The 20,492-nt window shown below is 41.7% G+C and overlaps 1 protein-coding gene across 42 annotated transcripts in view; it reads left to right on the top strand.

The window, feature by feature from the left end:
• The window catches only part of PTPRD (protein tyrosine phosphatase receptor type D), a 1,487,793-nt gene that overhangs the window by 1,335,053 nt on the left and 132,248 nt on the right, over positions 1-20,492 (top strand). For 20 of the 42 annotated variants that reach the window (XM_048502785.1, XM_048502809.1, XM_048502807.1 and 17 more), the window contains 4 exons: positions 8,040-8,249; positions 11,458-11,618; positions 17,210-17,224; positions 18,204-18,316. In XM_048502785.1, the coding sequence (XP_048358742.1) occupies positions 8,040-8,249; positions 11,458-11,618; positions 17,210-17,224; positions 18,204-18,316 (499 nt within the window). The remainder of the gene's footprint in view (positions 1-8,039; positions 8,250-11,457; positions 11,619-17,209; positions 17,225-18,203; positions 18,317-20,492) is intronic. The other 22 variants (XM_048502811.1, XM_048502810.1, XM_048502799.1 and 19 more) reach the window with 2 other exon arrangements.

Here is a 20,492-nt window from a genome sequence, read left to right as displayed (position 1 = left end):
TCTCAGCCTGAGAATGAACCAATCTAATTTTTATCATGGACAAACTAGCATTCATTCATGACATTTTAATGCAGCCTAAAAAGGGACCTGACAAAACTGATACCATCAGTTTAGAGCCAGACACCTATTTTACTGTTTTAACATTTTATGCACGTAACGTTGTGCTCTCTGTGGTCTGTAATGTAGACCATCAAGACCCTGGCTCAATGGTAGAACATCTGCTTGGCATGTAGAAAGTCCCAGGTTTAGTCAATGGCATCTGCAGCTTAAAGAACTGGGTAGTAAGTGATGTAAAAGACATCTGCTTGAGATCCCAGAGCATCAGGATGGAGCCACTGCTGCTGTCAAGAAGCAATACTAATCTTGATGGACCAGGCTAACAGACTCAGTTTAGAAGCTGTAGGATATGGACAAAAATGAGGCTTGTTTCAAAGGTAAAACATGCTGACAAGTTGTATCCCCAAGGATATAACAGAAGCTTCTTATAGAATAAGCTATTGGAATCCAGGGCTTCCACATCACAAAGGGATGTTCTAGTTGGTCAGCCATCTTGCTTCTGTGAAAGACCATTTGTTAGAAGTATTGATCTGAACCAGATGGTTTGGAAGTGGAACGACTAAAGGAGAATTTTACGGCACTGTATGGGTTTAAAACCATAACTGTAATGCAAATTTTTAACTTTAACAAGCTTGATAAGGACTCACCCATGCCTCCGTTTGCATTTTGGGAGGAAAGGGAGGCAGGGAAGAAAGTATGGCCAGCTACCACATGTTGCCCACAGGCAGAACAGGAAGGGGAGATCAGAGCTCCCTCAGCCTGCCACATCAGGTTGGGGATGGGCAGGCAGGGAATGAGGCCAGGGAGCCTGCAGACTTATTTAAGCAAGCCTGCTGATATCATCAGCCTTCCCCTTTTTTTCTTCCTATGAATGGTAGCTTGATCACACACACACATGTGCGTGCATGCGCAACCTGCATTGATTGTTTGCCTTCACCTAATGCTGTTTGGACTGTGTGTTTGGGGGTTTGTTTGTTTCTGTCACAGTTTGGCAGATTGGGCATGGGGCAGAGACGTAATTATAAGGGGGCAGGGATGCACTTTGCACCAGGTGTGTACCAGTGGGGGGCATAAAATTGCCCCCAACCCCTTCCCCATCACCTCACCCCGCCTCACCAGGCCTGACTCCGTCCCACTACCCTGTCCTGTTTTCAGCTGGCACAAAGCTGTTTTCAGCAGGCACAAAAGGGTAAGTGGGGGGCAGGGCTGTGGGGGGGCACCTGGGCGTCATTTTGCTCTGGGTACCATTTTCTCCCCCTGCACCCCTGACATGAGGACAGATCCTTTCAGGGGGAGGCTGTGCCTGCATGCTTTCTCATTGTTGGGAGCCCCTATAAGGGACCTTGGGGTATAGCCGCTGGCTATACCTCCAGATGTCAAGGGGACCATGGAGAGGCCAGCACTTACATGGCTCCAAGTAGATTGCCATTTCAAGTATTTTCCCCAGCAGGCAGGCTGAGGGAGGGTGTTAATTGAGCAGCAGGCAGGTCGTCCAGATCCATCCCAATGCTGTGACTCTGCTCCTTTGTGTGGATTTAATTAAACAAGTTGTGGCCAAAAGTCTTACAAAAACAAATTGGAGTATGTATCTCTTCCTCCATGCCTAACCACCAACAGTCACTCTAACTGCAGTAGGAAACTGCATAGAAGTTCCCTAGCTGTGCACATAACTGAGCTGGCTGTGGGAACGGTGTCTGCGTGGCCACACAGCTTACAAGGAATGTTGCTCACCACATGTTCCTCCTCAAACCTGCAAAAAGCAACTTTCTTATTACAGGCTTGTAGTGCAATCCTAAGCATGTTTACCCTTAAGTAAATCCCATAGATATCTCAGTGTGCTGGTTATAACTGTTTCAACAAGGTATAACCTTGGACCCCACATGATTGCCATCAACAGTCATCTGTTACAGAGGCCATGCTCTGGGTGCCCTTTTATTTGGAGTACGATGGGTGATTTTGTCTCTGTTCCATTTCAGATAATTTTCTTTTTAATCCAATTTGCTTTCTGTGTTAGTTTTAAGGAATTTTTGCTTGTCTTTGAATAATTTATTACGAGGACATTTTTTTAAAAATTATTCTAATAGTTGCAGATTAAAAAATACTTCTGAGGTTTTGTTGAGGAATACAGGATATATGTATATTAAAGAATGAGGTAGGAAGCAACGCTGAACATTTTTCATTGCCTGGCATATTATGACTAAAAATCAGCTACAATTACAGTATTTCTTCAGTCATGTGTTAGAGGGGATATCATTATCTAGGTTACTGTTATCAAATGTGCCTAAGTGATGATGTGTACCATTTTTGAAACAGTGTTTCATGAAGTGAGAGAAACTGCAGGATGATTAAAAACTAAATTTTAAAAAATGGATAAGTAAAATTCTTAATACACTTTCTGGAAAGTAAAAAGCAATGAACTCAGTGAGACTTTTCAGCATTTACACTATTTTGGATCTGGCTGTAGGTAACATTCAAATGTGTTTCTAAATATTATGAAAACTACATGAATAAGGACACATGATCTGAATTCCAGTGGTGTTCTAAGCAATTTTTTTTGTTTTTTTGTAACCTAATTCAAACTAACCTTGATCAGGGAAAAATACCTCAAGGAATGAATGTGATGTTGATGATATATGACAACAGCATCTTCTATATCTGAAATATGAATGAAGGAAGGGATACACTTAAGGTCTATTCATTCATGTGGATTACATGATGTAGATGAGATTTTTGTCATCTGTCTCTTACCCACACACACGCATGTTCACATTTACTTTTGTTCTAGAATATATATTTTCTGTGTCCTACGAGGGCATATACACAATCAGACACAGAAATGAGTTTTAACACTTTGTCAACTGAATCAGAATTTACACTCTTAAACATGCTTGCTAGTATGACACTCTGTAGAAGAGGCATCATGCCAAGGTACTTGTTTGTTATTAACGTCTCCATCTGAATATGTTCTAGTGCAGGGGTAGGGAACCTGCGGCTCTCCAGATGTTCAGGAACTACAATTCCCATCAGCCCCTACTAGCATGGCCAATTGGCCATGCTGACAGAGGCTGATGGGAATTGTAGTTCCTGAACATCTGGAGAGTCGCAGGTTCCCTACCCCTGTTCTAGTGAAATAAGTACAAGAAGGAACTCTGATGACTATTACCATAACCACGAGTGCTGGATTTCTTTCTTTTCTTTTCCTGCCTTTGCATCTCTTTTACTAATGCCTATTGCCTATTGCTATGATACTTCATTAAAGTTGTACAAGAGAGGTACACACAAGGATGTGCAAGGAAAGAAAAATAGCATTCTCTTCCTGGGTGGCCATTGCTTCTTCTCCTCTTTCTTGACCCCCAGCTGCACCACCACCTCTGTTTTTTCCCTTTCCCCCAACTCTCTCATCATATTCATTCCTGCCACTGCTGTCGTATTCTTTTCCTCCCACCAGCCCTGTCACTGCTACTATCATCCTCCCATTCCCTTGTTCTCCTTTCCTCACCTGCTTTTCAATGCTGCTTCTCCATTTTCCCATCATTGTTTCCCCTTCCTCCATTTTATCTCTCACTTTCATCTTTTTTACATTAAAAAGCCTTACATAAGAACATAAGAACTAGCCTGCTGGATCAGACCAGAGTCCATCTAGTCCAGCACTCTGCTACTCGCAGTGGCCCACCAGGTGCCTTTGGGAGCTCACATGCAGGAGGTGAAAGCAACGGCCTGCTGCTGCTGCTGCTGCTGCTGCTGCTGCTCCTGAGCACCTGGTCTGCTAAGGCATTTGCAATCTCAGATCAAGGAGGATCAAGATTGGTAGCCATAGATTGACTTCTCCTCCATAAATCTGTCCAAGCCCTTTTTAAAGCTATCCAGGTTAGTGGCCATCACCACCTCCTGTGGCAGCATATTCCAAACACCAATCACACGTTGCGTGAAGAAGTGTTTCCTTTTATTAGTCCTAATTGTTCCCCCCAGCATTTTCAATGAATGCCCCCTGGTTCTAGTATTGTGAGAAAGAGAGAAAAATTTCTCTCTGTCAACATTTTCTACCCCATGCATAATTTTATAGACTTCAATCATATCCCCCCTCAGACGTCTCCTCTCCAAACTAAAGAGTCCCAAACGCTGCAGCCTCTTCTCATAAGGAAGGTGCTCCGATCCTTCAATCATCCTTGTTGCCCTTCTCTGCACTTTTTCTATCTCTTCGATATCCTTTTTGAGATGTGGTGACCAGAACTGTACTCCAAGTGCGGTCGCACCACTGCTTTATATAAGGGCATGACAATCCTTGCAGTTTTATTATCAACTCCTTTCCTAATTATCCCCAGCATAGACTTTGCCTTTTTCACAGCTGCCAGGCATTGAGTTGACATTCCCATGGAACTATCAACTATGACGCCCAAATCCCTTTCCTGGTCTGTGACTGATAGCACTTGTTTGTTATTAACGTCTCCATCTGAATATGTTCTAGTGCAGGGGTAGGGAACCTGCGGCTCTCCAGCATGTACGTGAAGTTTGGATTTTTTGCCCCTATGTGCATCACTTTGCATTTTGCTACATTGAACTGCATTTGCCATTTCTTAGCCCACTCACCTAATTTATCAAGGTCCGCTTGGAGCTCTTCGCAATCCTTTGTGGTTCTCACCACCCTACATAAGTTGGTATCATCTGCAAACTTGGCCACCATGTTACCCACCCCTACTTCCAGGTCATTTATGAGAGATGTCTTATGTAAGAGATGTCTGGGAAACTCTTGGATCTTGGTGACATCTTGTTGTTGTGATAAGCTGGGTTTCAAAGCCACTAATCTCTTGAGGTAGGTTTTTTTCTTCCTTTAGGTCTGGGCTATTTCTTCTTCTTTCCATACCTGTTTCCATTGTGCCAATTTTTGATCCACACTCTGGGACCAAATTCAGACTTAGATATGTGACTGAAATTAAAAGTGTCTATTCCTACCTGATCTGGATAAGCCCAGGCTAATCTGATCTCATCAGATCTCAGAAGCTAAGCAGGGTCTGGAGACCTCCAAGGAATACCAGAGACATGATGCAGAGGCAGGCAATGGCAAACCACCTCTGAATATCTCTGACTTTGAAAACTCAATGGAATAATCATAAGTCAGCTGTAGCTGGATGGCTCTCCCTCTCTCCCTCCTTCTCCCCCTAGCTAGGATAAGTTGTAACCCAGGTAAGGTTTTAAAACTGTTTTAAAACTGAAAGCTTAACCATGATTAATATTGGAGCAAGTATTACATCAAGTTAGACAGAAAGATGGAGTCCACTGTAGAAGTAAGAACTGGAAATGTGAACATGTAATCCTCTCTGCCATAATTATTGATATTTCAAACATTGTTTATTGTTGTTGTCACCTGACATCTGACTATTGTTGTTATGTTTATAATGTTGTTTTATTCTATCATGATTGCTGATGTTTGATATTTTGTAATACTGCTCATTGTTGCTTATATTTTGTGTGTTGTACACCGCCCTGAGCCCCCAGGGGAGGGCAGTATAGAAATTAAATTACCATTACCATCACCCATAAGTTTAAAAGTACATTTTTTTCCTTTTTTAGTCATCAGCATATTCTGATACATAGGATTTTATTGATCATAGGAAAAATATAGAAATATAAATATAAGGTATAATTTCAGTTTTGGAGGGAAGAACTGGAATATAAATCTGTAGTATGATTACTTCCATATGTTATTTGATGCATGGAGTCAAATGAGATGCATTTCAATTGGATATCAGTTTTATTTTAACTCTAGAGTAATTGTCTGTCCTAAGTTAACATGATATAAAATCCATAGATTTTTATCATATATTGAAATTATTTTGCCAGTACCCTGTTTCCCTGAAAATAAGACATCCCCTGAAAATAAGACGAAGTAGAGGTTTTGCTTAAGTGCTAAATATACAGCATCCCCTGAAAGTAAGACGTAGCAAAGTTTTTGTTTGGAAGCATGCCTGTCAAACAGAACACCAGAGCATGCAGCTGTGGCAGGGACGTAGGTATAGATTTTTTATGGGGGGGTCAGGGTGGGGCCACACCCACATCTGCCCCTAGGGCATGGCCACGCCTCCCCAAGCCCCGCCCCCGGCCTAGCACTTATAAAAGCAGCTCTCCAAGGCCAAGGACAGCAGACTCCCCCGCCCTGCCCTCCCCTGCCCCCCACCAGCTGGGCCGGCAGCCGGCAGTTCCTTCTGCCCTCCTCTCTGGGAAGAGGCGTAGAGGGAAAATGGAGCCCGGTGCAAAATCTGACTCCCCCCCCTTCCCCCCGGGCAGCCGCTGTGATGCTAGAATCCACCCCCAAACAGCATCACTTTCAATGGTGTTTAGAGAGCCCAAATTCTCCTTTTAAATCCACCTTAAAGGGAGAATCTGGGGTCCCCAGTTAAATAACATTGAAAGTGATGCTGTTTTGTGATGCTGTTTTGGATTATCCCCCATCGTGAAACAGCATCACTTTCACTGTGGCGTAGTGGTTAAGAGCAGGTGCTTTCTAATCTGGAGGAACCGGGTTTGATTCCCTGCTCTGCCGCTTGAGCTGTGGAGACTTATCTGGGGAAATCAGATTAGCCTGTACACTCCCACACACGCCAGTTGGGTGACCTTGAGCTAGTCACAGCTTTTCGGAGCTCTCTCAGCCCCACCCACCTCCCAGGGTGTTTGTTGTGAGGGGGGAAGGGCAAGGCGATTGTAAGCTCCTTTGAGTCTCCTACAGGAGAGAAAGGGATATAAATCTAAATTATTATTCTTCTTTTAAACTGAGGACCTCAGATTCTCCCTTTAAATCCATGCCGAAGAGGGTGGATTTAAAAGGAAATTTGGGGGGTGCCTGCTGTCAGGGGTGCAATTGTTAAGCTAGAAGCACCAAACATTTAGGGTATCTTTAGGAGACTCTCCTAATGATACCACCCAGTTTTGGTGAAGTTTGGTTCAGGGGGTCCCAAGTTATGGACCCTCAAAGGTGTAGCCCCATCTCCTATTACCTCCCATTAGAAACCATGGAGGATGGGGGCACCCCCTTTGGAAGTCTATAGCTTTGGACCCCCTGGACCAAACTTCACAAAACCTGGGTGGTATCAGTAAGAGACTCTCTTGATGTTACCTCCCAGGTTTGGTGAAATTTAGTTCAGGGTGTCCAAAGTTATGGACCCTCAAAGATGTAGCCCCCATCTTCTATTAGCTCCCATTGGAAACAATGGAGGATGGGGGCACCCCCTTTGGGAGTCCATAACTGGACCCCCTGAACTAAACCTCACCACACTTGGGTAGTAACATCAGGAGAGTCCACCAAACAATCCCTGAAAGTTTGGTGCTGCTAGCCCAAACAATGCGCCCCCTGCAGGCCAAAAACCAAAAAACACTAAAATGTTTTAAAAACCCACAAACGGGTGGGCGGAGCTTCGGACATGAAGGGGGGTTCAAACCCGAGAACCCCCCCTTACCTACATGCTTGAGCTGTGGAGCGGAAAAATAAGACATCCCCTGAAAATAAGACATAGCGCATCTTTGGGAGCAAAAATTAATATAAGACACTGTCTTATTTTCGGGGAAACACGGTATTTATGGCTACAAAACAGTCATGTGATGAAAAAATAGAATTGTACTGTCTAACATTGGTAGATGATGCATCACATGTTATCATCAAATAAATAATGGCTTAAATCCTTGTGTAGAAATAGGACCAATTTCCTAGCCAGTTATTCATTGTTGGTCTACATGTGGTTGCAGTGTATTCTTTAATTAGCATAAAGACAGTATAGTTACTAAAAATTGAATTGTATTAATTGTAATTTGACCATCTTAAAAAGGGATAGGATTTAATATAGTTAAGTTTTGTCAAACTGTGAAAATAAATTGTACTTCTGTACTTTCTTGGACTGATTTTTTCTCATCAGCTCATCAAATAAGTTACATTCGTGTTGTTTACTGTTGTTTCTTTCTCTTCCTCCACTCTTTTTTTTCTACCTGCCCTAAAGCTACTTAAGGAGATAGCACGGAAACGCAGAAGCATTCGTTTGGGGAGAGAAGCAGATTTAAAGCCATATATTGCAGCACACTTTGAAGTACTTCCTACTGAGTTCACCCTGGGGGATAAGAAACAGTATGGTGGCTTCGAGAACAAGCAGCTCCAAAACAGCCAAGAATATGTTGTCTTTATTTTAGCTGTTATGGAACATTCAGAATCTGTAAGTTGACCACAGATTTTAAACTGCTGATTTGTTCTTAAAATGTATTTCTTTGCCAATTCTTTTGCATGTTATTATACTTGTGTAAGTTTAATTATGTACTGTGTAAAGTGGTGCATTTAAAAAATCCGTACTTATTTTCAGTGCTTTCAACAGGTTAGGAGTCAACTTCTCTTGTTAAAAGTTCTTTTCTTAAATTCTTCTATCTTAACAGTCTTGTATAAGGATAAATACCAATATGTGTATATGCAACACACAAAACTTTCCCTATTTCTATTTCCCCTCTTTCTTTCCCTTCTCTTTTTTTCCCTCCTCCTTTACTGATTGGCCGATTATGCATGGCGAGGTTCCTGCAACTTCAAAGCGAATTGGCCAAGTAGTCTTTGTTTCGGGGCATGTTTGGCATTATTACCCCCACCACCCTGTTTGCAGTGTGGCAGGCGTTACCCATCAGCTGGCTTTTTACTTGCATCCAGAAGGGCAATGTTAAGCAGGTTCTCTATCACGCATGCATGCTTTAATTTTTAATATAATCTTTATTTGTTATCTTTAATCTTATTAATAGATTGATATATCAATCTATCGATAGATCAATATATCAAGATAAAAAGTTGAACTATTAAAGTCTTGAATATTGCATCTGTACACTTTGCCAAAACACTGATTGTTTTTAATGGCAGGAAGTTTGGGGGGGGGGAGTAATTGCACTGTGCAAACTGCAAAAGGACAATGAGGGCAAGGGGGAATCATGCAAAGCAGCATGAGGGAGCTGGGGAGGAGGGGGGAAAGATGAGGCAGACTGGCTGTGGGCAGAGGGAAGAGGTCTAGGGCAAAGCTGTGCCCACTGGAAAATCTGTCCTGATCTGGCAGCAAAGCAAAATTAAAATCATGCTATAAGTAGATTTACTTTCAGCGGAGAGAGTGAAAATTGAAAGTGGGGCTTTCCATACAAGTGGCAGTCCATACAAAAAGTCTTGCTGCAATGGATATTCACCTCCACCCCGCAACAAACTCCTTGTGCATAATCAACCATTGTTACTTCACTGGATTAAAATGACTGAATGCATAGGGATAGTTATACTGATGAAAAAGAGTTTAAATTAAGGAGTTGCATGACTTGCAGATTATTTTGTGCACTCAGGTAATATATTAGCTATCATGAATATCAGGGTGTTTTCAATTACTATTTAAACATTTTTATAAATATAGTGAAATATACATTTCAATACATTCTTGAATTAATATACATTAGGACATTGAGATTGCTTCCTGGCTGGATACTCCATATCTTTTGTTATTATCAGTTTCAAAGGGGATATGTACCCAGGTATACATGATCATTCCTGTATCTGCCAATTTTGAAAGAGTAAGAAAATTTTGAAATGTGAATTTGGAGAATATGTGTGCACTTTACCTTATGTATGTGTACATACATTGTCCTTACATACCATGGCAGTAAGATACCTAGGCTGATTCTCCCCCACCCCTAGGTCAGCTGGCATTTTTCTGGGAGGTGGTGATTTTGGGGTGACAGTGCAAAAATCATGAGGATTCATGGGGATCTGTGTTTTCCAAGCAGGTTTTTGCACCACTGCGGTGCCACGGAGCATGGGATGTGTGATTGTTGTGTTCAGGCACATTGCCAGGGGCATGAACAGTGATGTACTAGTGATTTTGGGGTGACCAAGTGCAAAAATCATGAGGATCCATGAGGATTTGTATTTTAATTACATTTTTGTGTCACTGCGGTGGCACAAATCATGGGATGCAGGATTATTGTGTTCGGACATGTGTCTAGGGCTATAAGCTCTGATGTGCAGGTGATTTTGGGGTGACCAAGTGGAAAAATCATGAGGATCCATGAGTATCCATGTTTTCAAGCAGGTTTTTGTGCCACTGTGGCACTACGAAGTGTGTGATTGTTGTGTGATTGTTGTGTTCAGACATGTGGCTAATGGCTGGAGTTATGATGTGCTGATGATTTTGGGATGACTTATTGCAAAAATCATGAGGATCCGTGTTTTTCAAGCAGTTTTTTTCATTAATATTTTAAAACTCTTATAACATATTCTAGTTTTGTGCACTTCATTTTATTTTCTTGTTTAAGTATTAAATGTATGAAATAATAAACTACCTTTCAGTATATCTTTTTTTAATACTTAAAGAGGTCATTAGGACAGCAAACTGGTCATTAAATTATTTGAATCCCACCACTGGAAGTTCGGAACCGGTTGTTAAATTATTTGAATCCCACCACAGGTTATTTCTTTCCTAGAGAAGTATTGCTCAGACAGTGGTATTCATTGCCAAACATCTTTGGGGGAAAAAAAGAGAACTTATCAAGGACATACTCAGTTAGCTTCTTTAGTTATAGTAATATGCCCCTGAATTTATCAGTGAAATGTATTAAAGTTGGAAAATAATTCCTGAGGTGATCTAAATAATGAATTGTGTTTTCCCTCTTATGTAATTCATCTCTTTCTTATGTGCCTTTATGCTTCAGTAGTTTTAACTACATGTAATATGGCTTAAGAAATAATTAAGTAGTCATGGAATGAGAATTGTAAGAAGGTGCAGCAGACATTCATGTTTTAACATACAAGAAGTCACTTGGTATCTTCCTAATTGGCCCTTAAACCTGACAAATATTTGTGCTGGTCTGAGCCTGTTGAGTTGAATTAATCCAAGTCAAAGTCTTAGTGGCTCTTCTTTCATGAGAGTTTTGTCTGATTGCAAAGACAACACTTTCTTTATTATACAGTTGTCACTATGGGTGCTGTGTGGTTTCCTGGCTGTATGGCTGTGTTCTAGCAGCATTCTCTCCTGCCGTTTCGCCTGCATCTGTGGCTGGCATCTTCAGAGGATCCTCTGAAGATGCCAGCCACAGATGCAGGTGAAACGGCAGGAGAGAATGCTGCTAGAACACGGCCATACAGCCCGGAAACCACACAGCACCCAAGTGATTCCGGCCGTGAAAGCCTTCGACAATACATTGAACATCTCTACGGGGAGAAATTGTTCCAAGTTGTCACTATGTTTTATAACCATCTTCTAGGCTATTCCTTTTCTCCATTTATATTGAAATTGTTGCAAAAATAATGGGAACAAAAACTATGAACCAAAAATAAGTTTAATATTCCCAGCTTTACTTCCATTTTAAAAAATCTTTGCTACTTTATCATTAAACAAGAATCTTATTTCCCTCTAGACCATGTATGCAACCAGCCCATATTCGGAAACTGTTGTGTCAGTGGATCTTAATCCCCAGCCAATTACAGATGAAGAAGAAGGATTGATTTGGGTTGTAGGACCAGTTCTAGCAGTTGTGTTTATTATCTGTATTGTTATAGCTATACTGCTTTATAAAAGGTAAGTTTACAAAATAGTTTTGAAAGAAAGACAACCTTTAAATATTTTGCATGTTATGAGACATTATGGGGGCAGGGAAAAAATGCAATAACTTGTAAAGGACTTTATAAGCAGTTTTAAAGTTACTTCATAACATATTGAATTCTTGATTTTTTCCCCATTACAGGCCTCTCTAAATTGGGCGATAAGATAAAGATAAGAATAGGCTTCTCTTAGGCCTCAAATTTTTTTTCCTAGATCTCTACCAAGAAATGCAAAAATAACGTTGGGGGTGGTGATTACTTTCTTTCTTCTAACTGCACTAGCTCCTAGTCTGGCCAGTTTAAGCCTGGAGACCCAGACTTACCTAGGCCCCATTTGTGGGTCCACAGGGAGAAGAAGAAGAAGAAGAAGAAGAAGAAGAAGAAGAAGAAGAGTTGGATTTATATCCCCCCTTTCTCTCCTGTAAGGAGACTCAATCTCCTTTCCCTTCCCCCCTCACAACAAACACCCTGTGAGGTAGGTGGGGCTGAGAGAGCTCAGAAGAACTGTGACTAGCCCAAGGTCACCCGACTGGCATGTATTGGAGGGAGGAGGAAGAGAAGGTGCCCTCCTCGTGTGGGTGGCCTACACAACATTCAGCTGGGCAGAGACACAGGCAGCTGTTTTCTGGCCACCTGGCCTTTCTTCCGGGTCGAGCAATGTTATTCTGGGCTGGGGACCTTCACAGTATGGCTGCTAACCTCCATCCTGCCTTACTGGCCAATCCGACACTACTTAGAAGCTTCTCAGGATGGCACCTGGGCCCTTGCAAGGCCCACTTTAGATGCCTCTTCCCTCCCTGGACCTCATTTGGCCTTGTGCTTTCTCCCACCAAGTCCTCCCTTTCTGTAGTGTATTTGGGGCATTGCATTTTGTCTTTTTGGTGGTAGCAGCATGGAGCTGAATTATTGGTGGGGGAAGCAGCTTGCGTGCTCCTTTCCCTCACTTCAGAAATTCCCTTAGGGATTGCTTTGGGGACATGTCAGGAGTACCCTCATCTTGAGTGGCAATGGGACCACTGAGTGCTCAGTGTCCATGTGGAACCCATCTAATTGCTATTCCAGATGTCCTCCTTCCTGGCTTAGCTGACTGGCTGGCATATAGCAGAGGGGAGATATCAACTGACAAATGGTTGCCTAATAACTAGATCCATGCCTCATGCCGTGCTAAGGCTCTGACAGCTGCTGTATAAGTTGTGGCCATTTCTCTCCAGATAAAGTTTAGTTACTCTGGTTACTCCAATGCTCTGCCTCTCTGTTCTTTCCTCCCTCCCTTAATTGATGGACCCGTAAGTACTGTGGAAAATATTTTCTACTCATACACCTGAAATGTAACAAAAATATAGTTTTCTCCAAAAAAAGGAACAATAACATGAAAATTGTGCTGGTTTGTTAAGCAGTAGTGTCCCATAACTATGCAGATGGTTTCCTTCAACAACAAAGTCCACAACTAAAATTATCCAAGAATTTCCTCCAACAACCAAGTCCACCAAGAATGCAGTTGATGCCAAATCCCTTGGGAATTTGGCTTCTGGAGAAGGTTTCAAGTTGATAATGTTACTCTTGACAGGAAACAAATGATCTGACTCATGCAGCACTTCAGCTGTGGGTGGTCTACCATTCTATCCTGAAAGTGATCATAGCAAAGGTGATGCAGAAGATATGTGCATAGTTGAACAGCTACTCTTGGTAAAGCAAAGATACAGCAATATAGAAGCAGTAGTTAATATGTTAAGTAAACAGTTCTGGAAAATAATCAGAAAAGGTAAGATCAGCAAAAGAGTTTTCAGCTCACAAACAGTCAACTTGCAATACTTTAACAGTTCTTGTATCTGCAGATGAAAGTTTCAACCAACCTTGGGAAGCTCCATAAAGGCATCCTTGCCCTTCAGAACCTTGTGTCTGTACTCCACAGTGCTATTTAAAATTAGGACATTCAGTGTCAGTACATTATATAATTTCTTCTTCTTACTGAACTAAATAATTATTAGAAGCATTATTAGTATTAGAAGTAGAATTTTCACCTAATCAATTTAATTGAGCAGTATCCACATTTCAAATACCGTATATACCGGCCTATAAGACGACTTTTTAACGCAGGAAAATCTTAACAAAAGCCGGGGGTCATCTTATAGGCCAGGCACCCCCCATCCCCTGCTCGGACTTGCCACCGCCTAGCCAAAGGCTCTTTCCTGCTTGCTATGTGGCTCTTGCCCGCCTGCCTGCCACCACCGCCGCCACCGGCCCCACACATCCCCCTCGGCTCAGGCTGGCTCCAGGTTGCCCTTCAGGCAGTCAGCCTGAGCCTCTGTCTATGATTTTCTTAAAAGGGCAATTTCCCAAAGACTGCTTAAAGGGGAAGTTTCCCCTTTAAGCAATCTTTGGGGAATTGCCCCTTTAAGAAATTCAGAGCCGGGAAGAGACTCCCCTCTTCCCCAGCCAGCCAGGCAGCCTCCGTGCAAGAGAGGAGCTCCAGCTAGCAGCTTCCATACGAGGACTGCAGGCTGGGGCACCCCTCGTTTCCATGGAGGCTGCCTGGCTGGATGGGGAAGAGGGGACATCTCCCCTCTTCCCCAGCCAGCCAGGCAGCCTCCGTGGAAACATCCGTGTCCCGTCCCCGCAACAATCGGCCGGCCTCCACCAAGGCCAAGGAAGGCCACCCAGGGTGCCGCCGCTGCTCTGTCCCGCCCCCGCGACGATCGGTTGGCCTCCGCTGAGGCCAAGGAAGGCCGCCTGGGGTACCGCCGCTTCTGCTCTGTCCCACCCCCAGGACAATCAGTCAGCCTCCGCCGAGGCCAAGGAAGGCCATCCGGGGTGCCGCTGCCGCCGGGGCTCTGTCCCGCCCCTGCAACTATCGGCCTGCCTCTCCTGAGGCCGAGGCCACACAGGGTGTCGCCGCTGCCTCTGCCACGGGGTAGTCTTATATGGCGAGTATGTGCCGAAATCTATATTTTAACTGGAAAAGTGGGGGGGTCGTCTTATACCCCCAGTCGTCTTGTACGCCGGTATATACAGTATCTTTACGATTAAACATGGATCTGGGCTTCACCTTGATATGCAGGTTAAATAGAAAGTCCTGGGTCTATGTCCCACAACTAGCTGGTACAATTCTGAAGTTATTGTGTGTGTGTTTGTGTGTATGAAGTACTGCCAAGTTGCAGCTGACTTATGGCAACCCAAGGCAAGACACGGAGTTGGTTTGCCGTTGCTTGTCCCCGTGCCGGAGGGCCGCAGGACAGGTAGGTTGCCCTGACGACGGCGCAGCTCTGCGCCATTGTCCCGGCCGGTTCTGGGACTGTTCATGCGAATGGTCCCAGAGGGGTCGGGTCGGCGTCATCTACGCCGACCCGACCCCTTCCGCCTCCGCGCAGAAACGGCCTAAGATACAATTTAGATTGAGTGATAAATAAATCAAGGTGTTTCAAAATAATATGAATACTTGTGCTTCTTTTCTTAGAAGGCTTCATTAGATATTCCAGTCTGTTTTTCCTTCATAGCCTCATAAGGACAGTCCTGTCTTGACCTCAGGCTGAATATGGTGAGATGGATTTGCTTCCAAATTCTGTCTCTCTGGCAGAAATTAAAAATCTACTCATTCGCTTTTATTTGGATCACCACTCTAATAAGTAATGTCTCCAGAGTGGGTCTTTTCCTGAGAACCTTAAACTTTCAATCCTGTGTAAGCATTTAAGTGTGTTGATGTCAAACCAGGGATAGAGTACAGAAGGCTTTATCTGCCTCTTCCAGCCCTCCTTCCCAGAGCTTCTTTGACTTAGCCAAAGTACTTCACTTTTTACAACAATTCTCTCAAATTCTCCCCAGCCAATCCCATGGAGTTCTATTTTAACCCTTTGGGCACTCAACTTTTTAATTGCCAGAATGTGCCTAAATATCTGTATTTATCACAGAACTGTAGAAATTGGCACTTCATTTTTGAACTATAAAAACATACATGACCCAACAGATGAAATGTTTAGAAGCTGGGTTGATTTTTCAAGAGATAAAAGGGGAAAGGGAAGTGAGACATGATGGATATCTCAAGAATTTCTGTTTGTTGTCCTAAGTAATATGATCACTCCATAGAACAGTAACATCTTTATAACACCCTATATAAACATTTAAAAGGAAAAAAACATCATATATGCTGATTTCTAGAATGTGGAAATAGTTTACACAACCTTCCCCTGTGAAGAGCAGAGGGACTTTTTCCCCTAATTGTATCCCATGTTCATAGTTTAAGCATATTTGAGCTATTTCTTTTACAGCCCCATCCAATGTGGGGGGAGAGCTTTAAGGAGTGCCAGCATGTTTGCCCCCCCCCCCAAGGACACTAACCCCAGTAGAGGTGGCAAATGTGCCAGTGGCTGCCCATCCATCAGCCCACACCACAAAACCAGGAAATCCAGGCTGCAGTGGGGCTGCACTGGCATCCTGAGCAGATGCCAGTGTTGGGTAATGGTATTGGGTGTTCTTGGGGATGGAGCTGATGTTAGTTGGCTCGCTATCGGGGTTTATGGACAGGAACAATGTGCCCCAGCCCTTGGACTGAACGCCAACCTTTTGAAAGCCCTCTTAGAGGTGGCAGGGTGGAGCCTCACAAGTGCCATTTCCCACCGCCTTTAGCTTTGGATGGGGCAGCCCATGTGGCAACTAAAAGTTATTGACTTTTGCTTTCTGCTGCTCAAATGGGTAAAATTAAAGAACCACTCATGAGTGGTGTGTAGTAGTTAGCATGTTCAACTAAAATTCATATCCCTCCTTGTCAAGGAAATTACAGTGTTACCTTGGCCCTTTCTTCTCTCTCATCCTAACTGACCTCACCAGATTATTGTAGGAGAAAATGAAGGAGAAAAGTGTGCTAGCCTAAACTCGTTGGGATTAAGGTGAAATAAAAATTCACTTAGCTCAGTGGAAAATGTAAGAGTTTTATAGCTTCATCTCAACTTTTACTGTAAACTTTTCTAAAGCATATGTTTGTTGGGTAATATTATATCCAAACATACAAAGAGCTTTTCTCCTGGCAATTTAATATCCAATATATATATATATATTCAGCCTGTCCAACCTTCTGTTATGAAATAGATTGAAACATTCTTTTTTTGCAAGATAGTCTAAAGAAAAATAAACTATTAAAATATAATTTCCCTCCCAGTCAAAATTCTGTCTTCAACCATACATGATTTTCTTTGGGTGTACATGGTATTCTCCATTTTTCTCTCATTATAGAATATCAGATGCTTTAATTGTCTGTTACTTTCCAGTTTGAATAAATTTCATATTGATAGGGATGAGTGTTTTAACTATTTTTATTGTATTATATTAATCTATATTTTACATAAAATATTAATATATCAAAATGTTATATTATATTGTATTACTGAATCATGCATATTATATTATGTTGGGAGCTGCCCTGAGTCATGTCTTTGGCTGGGATAGGGCAGGATAAAAATCACAATAAAGTACTTTTTTATTCTAAAACAGGTTTTCTTACTGTCATAGTTACTCTCTTGTCTTTGGCCAACTAACATTTAATCTCTTTCTTCCCTTCTTTGCTGCATAATAATGGAGTAGTAAACCTGACAGGTGAGAAGTAAAGAGCAATCATACTTTTTTCTCAGTAAAGAGGAAATGGGAGTACAAAAAATGGACTAGTCTAAGCCTGCAGTCCTCTGCATGCTAGCCTGGAAATAAATCCTACTGAACTCAGTGGCACTTTTAATTACGCAATCATATGATTGCACTACAGATGACCTCAGCTGACAGTGAGAATTCTGTAGCACAGAAGGGAAATTTCATATCTTTAGAATTCAAATACAGTATAAAATGTTTTTACTTTGGGGCTACCAGTGAAAAATATATCCAGTCTTTCAGATTTGTTTTCTTTAACATTTTTCAAGCTAACATGAAATCGATTTATAAGAGTAGATTAACTGAATCTCACTTGGAATGGTGTTAAAATCAGAAAAAGCAGCATAAGAGGAATTGGTCCATTATTGCATTAGGTTCCCACCACCTGGAATCCAAGATTCAACTGAGAAATGCTGTTAAAGAAAGCGTGTTTAAGTCTTCCCTTCACAATCCTGAGAAAATTCCAGATTTGTAAGAATGTTTTGCATGCTTTAGGATTGTAGTCACTGGCTTCATTCACCAAAAAGTTAAATTTAACTAAATCCCAAAGAAAACAATGAAACTGTAGCATTTAAAAGTAGGCTTGAATTCATTTCAATAGGATTTAGCCATGTATAATTATTTTGGACTGTGCCAGCTTTTTTCAAGCAAGCCCTTTATTATAAATGATGACTGTAGGCACTGACTGCGTGAAGATTTTCTTATTATTATTTCATATCAATTTCAAACACTTTGTGTTTATATAAACATTGTGCTTTTTTAATTGCATTGTTTTTTGTCATGGAGTTTACAGAATTTGGCGCTTCCATTCTCATTTCAAAAAGCTGTAGAAATCAATGACAAAATAGTACAAGTACTTAAATATATCTCCATTCATTAATTATTAATGTCTTGCTTAATCTTCTTAATGAGAGTGTTTGTTTTGTCCATGTAGGAAAAGGGCAGAGACGGATTCTAGAAAGAGCAGTATACCCAACAGCAAGGAAATTCCTTCTCATCATCCCACTGACCCAGTAGAACTACGACGCCTTAATTTTCAGACTCCAGGTAAGATGTCAAATGTTCTTGATGCCAAATATTCTTATAATTCTGTAAGTGACATATTGTCAGTTTCTGCCTTTAAAAGACTGTTTTGCAATGACAGAAGTCAGTCATAGAATGCTGATTTAATTAATTTCATTCACAAGAACACATAAGCTACCTAAAACCATGGGTCTATCATGATCAGTATTTTCTACTATGAGGGGTCAACTGGACATGGTGGCATCCTTGAGTTCACCATAGGAATGATGCTATTTTAGGGATGAAGTTCTCTGTGTCTAGAAAATCCATAGGGGCCTGATCTGATTGGGAACATTATGTGGGGGAAGGGGCTCCTGTTCCCTCTGCCTGTGTGCTGTTTTCAACAACCCAAATGCTGGGGGTGGATTGCTTTTCAAATCAGTAGCCCTTCTGCCTCCCATATGACAATCTCAATCGGGCCCCTGCAGCATTAGGAAATTTCATTCCTAAAATGGTAGCAGTGACCCTGTGGTAGACTTGAGATAGCCATCATATGTAGCTGAATCTAGGCTGGCAGCATCTCTCTGGGATCTCAGGCAGATTTATTTCACATCATTCTTTTCATTGGGGATGGTGGTGGTTAAACCTGGGATCTTCTGCATATAAAATAAACACTTTACCAGTGAGTCAGTTTCCCACTCCTAATTGAACTTAATGTGTTTCTTATTTGGGTTTACAGGAGAGACTTTAGTCTAAGAAAAACTTTTATGAAGTGAACATTATTCCATCTGGGTTCATTTTAGGGAGCTGCACAAAATTTATTATATTATACTAATATTTAATACATCTATAAACATAGACCAATGTAGAGATAATGCATCACTTTCTTTAATTATAATTCCATAGACTGGGGACAATTTGTGATCATGCTCTTCCTTCCAACTCCAGTCTGGTCAAGTGAGACTTGTCCTTTCAGCACTAGCTGGAACAAGGTTGCAACAGTACCACTATTAATCAAAGTTAATGCCTTTGAGTCTTCAGTCTTCAGTTCTGGTTAAGATGAAACCCTTGTTAGTATTTAGACATGACACCTTCAGACAGGAACAGCAACAAAAGAAGCATATGAAAGGCAGGGAAATTTAGCACTTGAGAGGGAAAGGATTGGGGGTGACTACATGTGATCAAGAAGTAAACCATGATACTCCTACACTGGCTTACTTTAATGATTTGTTGGTCACATCTTGTAAGTCAATCTTACTTTTACCTAATATTGTTTTTGAGAGACTGTGTATTTTGGTGTGTTCATTTCATGGCTGAAATATCAAGTGTGGACCAGGCAGAAGCAATTAAAGTTTGTAACTTCCCCTACTACACACAAGAACACATATAGTGTCCCATTCTATTCATGCAATCTCATGAACTATGAAAGGAGAAAAAAATCTGTTTTATTTCTCAAATGACCTAAATAGACCATATCACAGTAACAGATACAGTCTGGGCCAGAACTGTCTGGATTACCCAGATCATAGTAACGTATACCCAATTCCAATCTCCTTGCGATGCTTGAGCTCTGATGATGACTCACATTCATGAAACAACTATTAAAGAACAAATTGCGTAGGTTGGACTTTCAGATGAAACCCCTATGTCCCATCACCTATTTCACATCTTTTAAGGACCATCTACTCCCATGTAAACTTATCTGAACATTGTGGCATTTTGGGACACCATCTTTTGGATGCCCCCATCATCTGAGGCTAGAAGGGTAGCAACTGAAGAAAGGGCTTTCTGAATGGAAATTCCTCCCAGGGAGGTTCATCTGTCACTCCATATCATTGACTTCCCACCCATAAAGATCTTATTGTGTCACTTGGCTTTCCCTTATTCACCTTCTTTCCTATTTGTTTTAATAGCATGTGTGAGTGTGTATATCTACATTTTATGAGTGGATTTTAATGTTCACCACTTCAAGGGACCTATTTGGCTGGAAAGACAAGATACCAATAAACAAATTAATAAATAAAATATATTCTGAGATTGATATGGTTTTGTGAATTATTGCTACGTGCAGTAAGAATAGTTTACTACTGCCAACTCTGGGTTAGGAAATTCCTCCAGATTTGGGGATGGGGTTTGTGGAGAGGAAGGATCTCAGAGTCCACTCTCCAAAGCAGCCATTTGCTCCAGAGGAACTGATTTCTGTCATCTGGAAAAATTCAAG

This window comes from Sphaerodactylus townsendi, linkage group LG07 (assembly GCF_021028975.2).
Source record: "Sphaerodactylus townsendi isolate TG3544 linkage group LG07, MPM_Stown_v2.3, whole genome shotgun sequence".
Taxonomy (NCBI): domain Eukaryota; kingdom Metazoa; phylum Chordata; class Lepidosauria; order Squamata; family Sphaerodactylidae; genus Sphaerodactylus; species Sphaerodactylus townsendi.
Note: the sequence above shows the minus strand (reverse complement) of the source record. Positions and strands in the feature narration are given on the sequence as shown.